The 11,271-nt window shown below is 40.6% G+C and overlaps 1 protein-coding gene across 2 annotated transcripts; it reads left to right on the top strand.

Moving 5' to 3' along the window:
* The first annotated feature begins 15 nt into the window (after positions 1-15).
* Positions 16-10,497, top strand: ZHX1 (zinc fingers and homeoboxes 1). Of its 2 annotated transcripts, none has more exons than XM_053945447.1 (2): positions 16-3,286; positions 9,637-10,497. In XM_053945447.1, exon 1 carries the CDS (start codon positions 118-120, stop codon positions 2,740-2,742), a length of 2,625 nt encoding a protein of 874 aa, XP_053801422.1. In that variant the 5' UTR covers positions 16-117; the 3' UTR covers positions 2,743-3,286; positions 9,637-10,497. The 2 variants fall into 2 exon arrangements, with proteins under 2 accessions (XP_053801422.1, XP_053801413.1); XM_053945438.1 differs by having other exon boundaries at positions 9,031-10,497.
* The last annotated feature ends 774 nt before the right edge of the window (positions 10,498-11,271 follow it).

The raw sequence follows: 11,271 nt of genomic DNA, 5'->3' as shown, positions 1-11,271 counted from the left end.
GACTTGAAGTACCAAAAGCCATTATTATTATTATTATTTTATTATTATTATTAATCAAGAAGAGCTTGAAGCTAAGTCTATATCTGACCAGTCGTTATCATTTTCACAGTAACAGTCATGGCAAGTAAACGAAAATCAACAACACCCTGCATGGTCTTAGCCAATGAGCAGGATCCAGATCTAGAAATGGTGTCAGACTTGGAGGAAGGACCACCTGTGCTCACACCAGCAGATAACCCTACAGCAGAGGGTGTAACAAGTGATGAGGATGTTCATGAGTGTGTGGATTCAGACAATAAGAAAACCACAAATAAAGTAGAAGGTGGTTATGAGTGTAAATACTGTACTTTTCAGACTCCAGATCTCAATATGTTTACTTTTCATGTGGATTCAGAACACCCCAACGTAGTATTAAATTCATCCTACGTTTGTTTAGAATGTAATTTCCTTACCAAAAGATATGATGCCCTCTCAGAACATAATTTGAAGCACCACCCTGGAGAGGAGAATTTTAAATTGACTATGGTGAAACGTAATAACCAGACAATCTTTGAACAGACAGTAAATGATCTCACTTTCGATGGGAGTTTTGTTAGAGAAGAAAATGCTGGACAGGCTGACTCTTCTGAGGTCCCCTCATCAGGGATCTCCATTAGCAAAACTCCTATCATGAAAATGATGAAAAGCAAACCTGAGGCTAAACGTATTGCTGTTTTCCACAATACAGTTGATGACATTCCTGGTGAAGAAAAGGGAACTGAAAATGAGCCAAACTCTGAAGATGTAGTAGAAAACCCCCCACTGGCAGTTTCTGAATCAAAACCAAACCATTCAGTTGTGTGCAGTGCAGCAGATGTGGCTGGGGCAGTAGTGACCCCGGCACCAGTGCTTCAGCCTGGGGTGGCACAGGTTATAACAGCTGTTACAGCTCCACAGAACTCTAACCTGATTCCAAAAGTACTAATACCTGTAAATAGCATTCCAGCCTATAACACTGCTTTGGATAACAATCCTCTTTTGCTTAACACCTACAACAAATTCCCATATCCAACCATGTCAGAAATCACTGTTCTTTCCTCTCAAGCTAAGTACACAGAAGAACAGATTAAAATATGGTTTTCTGCCCAGCGTCTGAAACATGGAGTGAGTTGGACGCCAGAGGAGGTGGAGGAAGCAAGGAGGAAACAATTTAATGGCACGGTACATACTGTGCCACAGACAATTACCGTTATTCCAGCACACATTTCAGCCTCTAGCAATGGTTTACCTTCAATTTTACAGACATGCCAAATAGTTGGTCAGCCAGGACTTGTTCTCACTCAAGTTGCAGGTACAAATACATTACCAGTAACAGCCCCAATAGCTTTGACTGTAGCAGGAGTCCCAAACCAAACACAGTTACAGAAGAGTCAGATTCACAGTGCTCAGCCTATTGCAGAAACCAAACAAGTAGCTGCCATTCCAGCCCCTCAGCCTATCAAAAATGAATCCACACTTATGAATCCTGACTCCTTTGGCATCCGAGCAAAAAAAACTAAGGAACAACTGGCAGAATTGAAAGTCAGCTACCTTAAAAACCAGTTTCCTCAAGACTCAGAAATTGTTAGGCTTATGAAAATAACAGGCCTCACTAAAGGAGAGATCAAAAAGTGGTTCAGTGATACACGCTACAATCAGAGAAACTCAAAGAATAATCATGGGATTCATCTCAACAGTGATTCATGTGCCACCATTGTTATTGATTCAAGTGATGAAATGAATGAATCTCCAACAGGAGTCACTCCACAGAGCAAGCCATCTTGGGGTACTTTTCCTGATTTCACCCCACAGAAATTCAAAGAGAAGACTTCTGAACAGCTGCAAGTCCTCCAAGCAAGTTTTCTTAATAACCCTGTCCTTACTGAGGAAGAGATGAATAGATTAAGAGCCCAAACAAAACTGACCAGGAGAGAGATTGATGCCTGGTTTATAGAAAAAAGGAAATCAAATGTCTTGAAGGAAGAGGGAGCTGACATGAATGAAAGCAATGCTGGCAGCTCAAAAGAGGAGTCTGGAGAAACATCTGTGGGAGATGGAGCAGCAGGAACAAAATCAGGGTGTTCTACTTCAAGCAAAATAGGCAAAAAATCACCAGAGCAGTTGCACATGCTCAAAAGTTCCTTTGTCCGTACTCAGTGGCCATCTCCACAAGAATACAACAAGCTGGCAGAAGAAACTGGGCTTCCAAGGTCAGAAATTGTGAGCTGGTTTGGAGATACTCGCTATGCCTGGAAAAATGGTGGATTGAAATGGTATTACTATTACCAGAGTGCCAGTGCAAACAGTCTGAATGGCCAAGGCTTTGCAAGGAAGAGAGGGAGAGGAAGACCAAAAGGGAGGGGGAGAGGGAGACCTCGGGGGAGGCCTCGGGGAAGCAAGAGGTTAAATTGCTGGGACAGAGGTGTATCTGTCATAAAATTTAAAACTGGAACAGCAATCCTGAAGGACTATTATATGAAGCACAAATTCCTTAATGAGCAAGACCTTGATGAACTGGTAGCCAAATCTCACATGGGATATGAGCAGGTCAGAGAATGGTTTGCAGAAAGGCAAAGAAGATTAGAACTTGGAATAGAGCTGTTTGATGAGAATGAGGAGGAAGATGAAATGCTGGATGATCAGGAGGATGAGGAAGAAACAGATGATAGTGATACTTGGGAACCCCCCAGACATGTTAAACGTAAACTTTCAAAAACAGACTGATGTACAATTTGGAATTTGGGGGCCAAAAACCTATGAATTAGGTTTGATGTTATGGTGAAGAGCCAAATGATTTTTCATGGCCTTCAGTTTAGCAAGCAGCTGCTTAGCATCTTCCTTCCACATAAGAGTACCTGGGCAAGATGCTGCCTGTGCAGGCAAGAACTGTTTGCTTTGTTGCTACAAGAGATGAACATCCTCAGGCCTGGCCTGGGACAGGGGGTTACAAATCAGATCAAGTTCAGCTCCTTCTTTTCCACACTACCGATGGGAAGGTTCATGTTCATCATACACGTGACTGCTTCTCAATATTTAATTGCCTTATGTTGTTTAATTCCAAAAAAAAACAGACACTTTTTTGTTGTTGTTGTTGCTGTAAGAGAACATTGCCTGCTTGTGAAGGAGGAAAACACAAAAACATTAGATGTCTTTTTGCAAACATCACTTCATCTGAAAGGTTTCAAGGCCTGGGTTTATTTCTTAAGGAAAGCATTGAGAACAAAAGAGAAGGGGAAAAGTGTGACAAAAGGAACCAATGAACCTAGGGGTGAGGATTGATTTGTTTCAGAAAATAAGGTGATATCTGCACCTTTTGCATTATCTTCGGAGTGTTTTGGGTTTACAGAATTTGGACTGAAGTGTTCCTTGTTGAAAATTATGAGCTAACTGAATGAGTCTGATGCTAGAAGATGCTTTTTGTTACAGTCAGTGTAATCAATGTATCCTACATCAGTCTAATTTAAATGCCTGACAGACTTGATGCAGTTAATAGTAACACTCACTTCTACCTTGTGCTTTCTTTCTTTTGTTGGAAATGGTAAAGAAGTATCTATATTTAAAAAAAAAAAAAGTAATTTTTTGAAATTTGACACTAAGTTTTAAGGTTAACAAAAGACAAAAACTGCCTAAAAGTTGTTCAGAGTTGCCTAGGGGTTTGTAAGAATACAGAGATGAAAAACATCTTTTGGTGCTAGTAAGAAAGGTTTTCAAGTAAGTTGTGGCAATGACATGGTGTTGATTTCACAAAAAAAATGAAGTTATATGGCTTTTAGATGCTTAGTAACTACAAACACGTTACTGTTGAATTGTTCTTCAGTGATAACCCAGTTGAGTGATTTGTGGGCAGGTTTAAAAGTAAAACATCCTAATTTAACTCACCACTGTGCTGATTGCTCCTAGGACTGCTGGGTGAACACACTTATTTCTGGAGGTGGTTTGATCTGCCCAAACTGAACTCCAGAAGTAGTTTAATCTGATACAAAACATTCCCATCTTAAATAAGTGTATATAAAATAGGAAAAAAAAAACCTATTTGGTCTCAATACTGTGAAGTTATAGTGCAGTTTGAATTAGCAACTTAAAACAATGGGCCAAATTCACACAAATTTAGTTTAGGCAGATGTTTGGCATTCTAGAGAACTGTTACTCTGAGGAAGAGTAGTTTATATTTTTGCTACTGCCAGCATGCATTTTTAGGGATAAGTTACTTTATATTTAGATGTCAAAAGATGGTGATGAATTGCTGCTGCTGTCACCAGCATTGTCTGCCTTTACATTGGCACTAATTGATACTAGCAATCTCCTTTTGCACATCTGACAGCATCTTCTCTGTAGGCTTCTGCATCTGATGACTGATGAGGACAGATTAGTGCAGAGAAAATGGGACCTAATGTCTCCCCATCTCCAAGAACCTATGCTAGAATTTTAGAATTAGTCTTTCTTCTGGACTGTGATAATTCAAAAAAACCCAAGAAAGCCCTTTTAGTAATGATTTTCTGAAGCAGAGGAGTCCATGTTGGATCTGGTTTTCATATCTGATTGTGGCTGAAGCCCAGGCTAAAGTAAGGGAGTAATGTCTGACAAAAAACGTTGTTACCCTCCCAGACCTTCCTCCCTGGACTCTTGTAGCTGCCCTTCTGCTCACAGATTGAATAAGCTCCCTGAGCTCCAGGAGGGTGTTTCATAGGAAAGCCATTTACTGGGTTACCTCTTCTGACTGTTTTAAGATTACTGGGGAGAAAAAGGCATATGTCATGAATTTGATGATTAAACTATTCCCTGGCTTCCAAGGCTCAGGTTGGTGAGACACGAAGTGGCCAGCATTGCTAGAGAGGAATAGCCGAGAATCCCTCATTTTAACTTTGGAGTGGGGCAGAAGCAACCCCATGTTGTCAGCATATTTCATGGGATTGTTTATGACTCTGCATGTGAGGTGGTACAAGAGATCAAAATCTGGCCTTTTCAGCATGGGGCTGGGAAGGATTCTCATTTGTGTGGTAATAGTGTGAATGATGGTAATAGTGTGCTGTTGTAGATGCCAGCGGATACAAGAAAGAGTCGCGCTAGCTTCAAGCTCTTTTGGGAATACAGGGTCAAAAATCTGTGCTTGCTGAGTAGGAAAGAACAAAGCTAGAAGGAAAATAGCTATTTTTAAGTTTCCAAAAATATTAAACCAAATCCTTGGGAATATGCCTCTAGCAAGCAAAATCTGGAGTTGCCTTAATCCTTGAAGTTGACCCAGAATTAATTTTCTTTAAAAAAACCCAAAACAGCCAAGCAGCTTGTCCAAATAAATATCTCCATTTTTGTTAGCAGAGCCTTATTTATGTTAGCTAGGAATTCTGTCTTTAAAAATGGGGGGAAATACAAAGATCCAAGTTAATTACGTGATTGAACTGGGATATTTTCCACTTTGGCAGTGTTCTATTATATAATACTCAGCTACAAAGGTAGGCCTTAGCACATCTGGTCTGAAAAACACAGGAAGAGGAAATACATTGTTTATCAGACTCAATATAGTTGGATTGGAGGTCTTCTTTCAGTAGAATGGTCAGAGACAGTGGCTGATGCATACTGGGCCAGATTCTCAGTTGCTGTAAATACTAAAGTTCCATGTATTCCACCGGTTATACCGGTATTTACAGCCCAGTGAGAAAATTATCTCTTTGCAGAACATAAAATTGAAATTAAACCATGTGCTGTGAATCAGCTAATGAGAGATGCAGAGTCTACACATAGCATGTTGAGCTGCATGCACATTTTAAGCCTTTCAGTTGTACCAAGGATGAGGAAAATCTGGGTGGGTTCAGCCTGAAGACAGAAGTTGTATGCAGTCATTATTGTCCATAGTCTGACAGTTATTCCTGTTTGAGGAGTCCATTAATTACCAGTGTGTTTCATGTTTACAGCATGTGTGTATTTGCACTGGGAGAGAGGCAAACTCCTTCCAGAGGCCTCCCGTGTCAGGACTGACAGAGGAAGCACTGGAAGGTGTTGTGGTCAGTTGTACCTCTGATTTGTGGTCATGGCTGGTGGGAACTCAAAACTTCTGGTAACAGTGGTTTAGCCCAGATTCATCTCAGCCACCCTTAGGCTGCTGTGGGCACTGTATAGTCATCAAGAGAAACAGGGATGGCCTGGGGAGTGGGAAGGATATGGCACCTTCTAATTCTACCAATCCCTAGAAACTCCCTGAACCTAAGCACATCAACAAATGTCTTAATTTATTATGATTCTGAGCACCTCTGTGCTCATCAGCAGTGCACCCCTGCAAGCCTGGCTCCCTCTTATAGCTTATGCACACTTCCAAGGTGTTTTGGAAGCCGTTTGGACAGAGTTATGTTGGCAGTTAGAAAGGAAGGGAAAGAAGATACATCTGCCCAGGAGTGAGTGTTCATGTGACTTCCTTGATTTTCCTGCCTGGTAAGGACTGTGTCTAGATGAACCTGTGGTATGTTTTCTGTATTTCTGTGGAGCTTCACCTCTTAGATTATGAGCCAGGCTTCAGTAATTGTCACTGACACTGTGACAAAGAAACTCTGATCTTGCTTAGATCTTCCCTCTGGTAGCTGGTTTCTCAGTCTTCTTTGGGACCACTACATCAGAATTCAGTTGTGAACATCAGTTCCTTTAGAGCTAAGCTAGTGCATTTCTCTTCATCTACTGTTTCTGCCAGGACTACCTGCTCTCATAGTGCCAGTTTTGCTGCCTCTGGAATTCAACTAAAGAGAGAATACAGATAATCCTGTGCCAGAATGGAGAGGGAAAAGAGCTAAAAGACGGAATGCAGTGGGGACCGGGGACAACATCCACCATCACAGTGTCGTCCTGCTTCATGGCATGTTTCACCCTCGCTTCCGACTGCAGTGAAAGAGCACAGTTCCATCTTAAACACTGCTGTCTTCCCAGTATCACCTCTCAATGACCCCAAAGTTAGTATTGGAATAAAGAAAGTCAGGCCTATATTCCCCTGGAGGTTTGAATGAACTAACAGTGCCGGCTTGTAAGAAGTGAACAGAAGGGAAAACGCAGAAGCGCGAAGGCTCTGACTTTTGCTTGCCCTGCAGAATTTACTTTTCTAGAAGTTGATAAGCAAAACAAGTTTAACTCCTTCTGTTCTGACAGAAGGAGTAAATTATTACAGTCACTCCTTTTTAGCACATAGAAATCTCTACTTTGTCTGAAAGCAAAGAGGAAAGTTACCTAGTACCTGATTATTAGAATTTAGTGTATTATCTCTAATACACTGTAGTAAGTGAGGCCATGCCTTTTTTAACCTTGTCTGGTACCATGCTGAAAACTGCTTTTTTATTACATTATGAACTGTAATTCATAATTCAGAGTTACTGACTGTAACTTTGATTATTGGGAAACACATGCAGTGACATGAAATCATTTTCTAATGGATTATTTGCTCACCTTGAACAAAAGCAGATTTTCTTTTTCTCATCAAGGAATGCTTGAGGCAGGCAAATGCACTCATTTCCCCTCTACAGAGGAAGAAAGGGTTTCTGGATCCCATACAAAGTGATTCATGGCTGTACACGGTCCCCGTAGGCCAGAAAGCCCAAAGATGCAGACATTCTCCTCCTCCGTTTTCCTCTGAAATGAGAGCACAGCAGTAACTCTGACAGCTGATCTCTGGCTGCTGAGTAACCAGGCTGTGGTTTAAGGTGGGGAGTGTTTTCCCTTTTGCACTTAACGGAGTACTGTGTATTCAGGCTGGATGTCAGTATTTGCTTCTGTAAGTATGGCAGTGCCGATTTGCATCCTCCACCTGAGTCCAATACCTGTCTATATTCATATCTCCCAAGGAGAGAAGATGATCTTTAAGCTTCTGTAGTGTTAAATATCCCTGCCCTAACCTGAAGGCACAAAAGTAGAGTGCAATTAAATATAACTATTTTCTTTAATTTATTTTTTGCTTTGAAAACAATTTTGCTTGCATTTGGTAGTAATAGAGAGATAGTATCAATGACTAGAGAAGAGTAGAACTTTAAGAATTGTTTATAATACCTGGAATGATGGTGTAAATTAAAGATGGAAAGGACTAGTAGAGGATTCAGTTCCCTACACTGAACAGTGCTGGGTTATCTCCATCCAGTTTGTGATATCCTAGGATAAGTAGATTTACCAAGAAGCATGACACAAACTTATCAGGTCAAGTTACTTGAGGTTTGCTGATGTATTAAAATTCTGTAGGAAAATGTTTTGAAATAAGAATTTCAACAGAAAGTGAAAAATCCCCTTAATGGCTACTAACACACAATAACTCGAATTTCTGCATTTTTTCCCCCACTTATAAAAAGGGATATTTTGAAGCACAGGTGGGTTATAGCCAGTATTTCCAGGTTTAATGGTTGGAGTTCTTGGGGATTTTTCTCCTTCTGTGGTGAAGAGCATGTGCACCTTTTCAGTGAACAGTTGTTGCAAAACCAACTCACACAACATTATAAAATGTAGAGGGATAACTGAGCATTCTGTAGCACTTTTCATGAATTAAGGTGGGATTTGTCTTACGCTTTTGATGTCTGCACTGGGGCAAGACACTGTAAGTAGTCAGCACAGCAAGGAATGCAAACCTGCTCATCCTGCATGCCTGGAGTCGCTCAGAGGAACTGCATCCCAGCTCCATTGACTTACCCTGACTTACAGGCAGCCGCTGACACTGCCGACATCTGACATTACAGAGAGAGATCTTCTGGCTGGATTGCAGCACTGATCTTTGTGTTGTGCTTAGCAGTGGTACTGACCTCTGCTTCCAACTTGATGCTTGTTGGGAAATGAGGCCTCTTTTTTTTCTTTTTTTATTTAGAGCAGGTAGCACTACAGTGGTGGATAAAGTAACTGATCCTTGGTTATAATACTGTGGCATAAAAATGCTTTGGGTTTTATCACGTATTTTAGAGATAAAGTTACTCTGTGAACATTGGACTGTGCATAACCTAAATGTGTTAGGACACATAATATTTGTGTCCCAGTTGATTAAAGTATTTCCTTATGCTTGTTCAGTACTAGATACCTATCATGAAATTGTCCCTAAAGAATCTGCTAGAATGACAGAAGAGTCAAGTCCTCATCTATGCTATGAAATGATCAACCACAGGAGCTCTGCTGTGATTTCAGAATGTTCCCCCCATCTTCCAGTTTCAGCTTACAGAAGTATTTCCAGCCCTGCATAGTTGGCTATCTGCATGTACGCTTACAGTCTGTACAGAAATGCACTAAAATGAGTTGCCCTACCTGGGAAGGCTTTATATTGTATAGAAAATGTGGCACTAGGTACTGCTCTTCAAGTGCACAGGAGAGTTAACAGGTGTCAGTCTCGTTTACAGAAATGATGGCGCTTTGCAATTTTCTATAATATATTGCAATATATTTAAATGTCCTGTTTGACATGTGAAATGAAATTAAGTTAATGCATTGTTATGTATTTGAAGTATGAGGAAGATGATTCACTAACGACCAGCAAGGTTTTTAGAAAGGTGTCCAGTATGTAGCTGTCTGTGTGATCTGTCTGGTGTACGTGATATTAAAGGAAGCAACAATGCTGTCACTGTTTAGAATGAAGAGTTTCTTTTGAATGATGCAATAGCTTACAATGTCTTTCCTTTGTAGCTGCCCAGTGTGGTGAAGGGGAAGCAATTCTTGAAAAATTTCAAGATAACTGGTTAACTGTGAATGGGCCTAATCTTTCGTGAAACCAAGAAAATTTTTGGACACACACAGGACTTGAATACTCAAAAGGATTGGAACTTAGTGTTGTGCCAAAGCTAAACTACTGCAGGTGGCAGTTCTGCACTGTAAATAGAAGACTGATTAAAAGACAGCTTGTAAAGAAAAAAATCAAATTTTAATACAGTACGTTTTTATTCTGATACATGATGGAAACATTCAATTTTAAACCTTTTTTGAAGAGGCTTCAGTGACCACTAGATTTTGTCCTCTTATATTTTGTTTGGCCTAATACTATATGTTTTAGTAAGATGGGCTTTATTGCCTGTGTTCTTTGATATGTGATTAAGCTTATAGCTTTGAGTGACCAAACATTTTACAGAGTAAAAGTTCTTAGAAACAGTATAATGTAACTGATATTTCTGTGTCTTATTTATCAGGCTCTGCACAAACTTGGAAAGTTGTGCTGGACTTGTACAACTCGTATATGGGAATGCAGCATACTTCTGGATATTACAAACCTAAGCCTTTGTGGCTGTATGGATCTTGTCTTTGGATTTATTTTTGTTATTTTTTTTGAGGCACAGAAATGAATGGATGCTGCTGTAAAATATTTGTATTATTGCCATTATTTCTTTCTGTAGCAATTATTGCTTTTGCTTCAACAGATAAAGAAAATAAATCAGAGATAGAAAAATCCTAAAGACGCTGGTAGAAGAAAGGATCATGTGAGAACTTCTGAAAATAAACTTTGTACCAAAAATTTGAAAACAGAAATAATGGAATAAATGTCTCCTTACTGAGTGTGTGTGGTTTTAAGAGGTGGTGTGGAAACCAAGAATCATGTCTATATGAAAATGTCACAAATCAGACCTTCTCAAATATCATTTTCCCTGTTACACAAAACAGAATTTCACCAATTCCTCAGATGCACTGAATTTGGAGAACTGACTTGGCTGAACAGCCAGTGTGAGGTCAGCTTCACGTATGAGTCAGTACAGCTGCTCATTGCTGAGCTGTTGTGCCGTGTCAGCTGCCCTGGGACGTTCACAGGATTTTTCTCATTTGGGCAGATGCTTTTTTTTATGGCATTTAAAATATTCAGGGTGGGAAGAGTAGGGGTGAGTAGGAACCACCTCCTCACTGAAGTCCCTGTCAGTTGGACAGGCTGCTGTAACCTGTGTCTTTTCCTGAGATGAGAAGGGTCTGAGAAAGAGCTGCTGTTGAGCTCTGTCCTTCTCCGGGGAGCCCAGGCTGCCGTCACTCACAGCCGCTCCCTGCCGGAGGCAGTGCCACTGTCTTGCTTTGGTGTGATTCATCACACCATCTATTCCAGCTGTTGAGCTGCAACCGGAGGAACTCAAGTCTGAGATTTTCCTGCAGGACCTGGCATTGTGCTTACACATATATCCCCAGCAAAGAAAAAGATGTTTAAAGCGAGAGAGTCGTTCCTGTGCTGTAGTTAATGTCAGTCTGAAAAACGACATCTCTAGCTGAAGTAGTGACCTAAGCACAGGACCAGAGATGAGCACGAGGTGTCACCACAGCTTGGTGTTTGGCCAAATAGTTTTACTCGTT

The sequence above is a fragment of the Vidua chalybeata genome, chromosome 1 (genome assembly GCF_026979565.1).
Source record: "Vidua chalybeata isolate OUT-0048 chromosome 1, bVidCha1 merged haplotype, whole genome shotgun sequence".
Classification (NCBI taxonomy): Eukaryota; Metazoa; Chordata; class Aves; order Passeriformes; family Viduidae; genus Vidua; species Vidua chalybeata.
Note: the sequence above shows the minus strand (reverse complement) of the source record. Positions and strands in the feature narration are given on the sequence as shown.

Coding starts and splice junctions, on each gene's coding strand:
- ZHX1 (XM_053945447.1), top strand. CDS start 118: ATGGCAAGTAAACGAAAATCAACAACACCCTGCATGGTCTTAGCCAAT.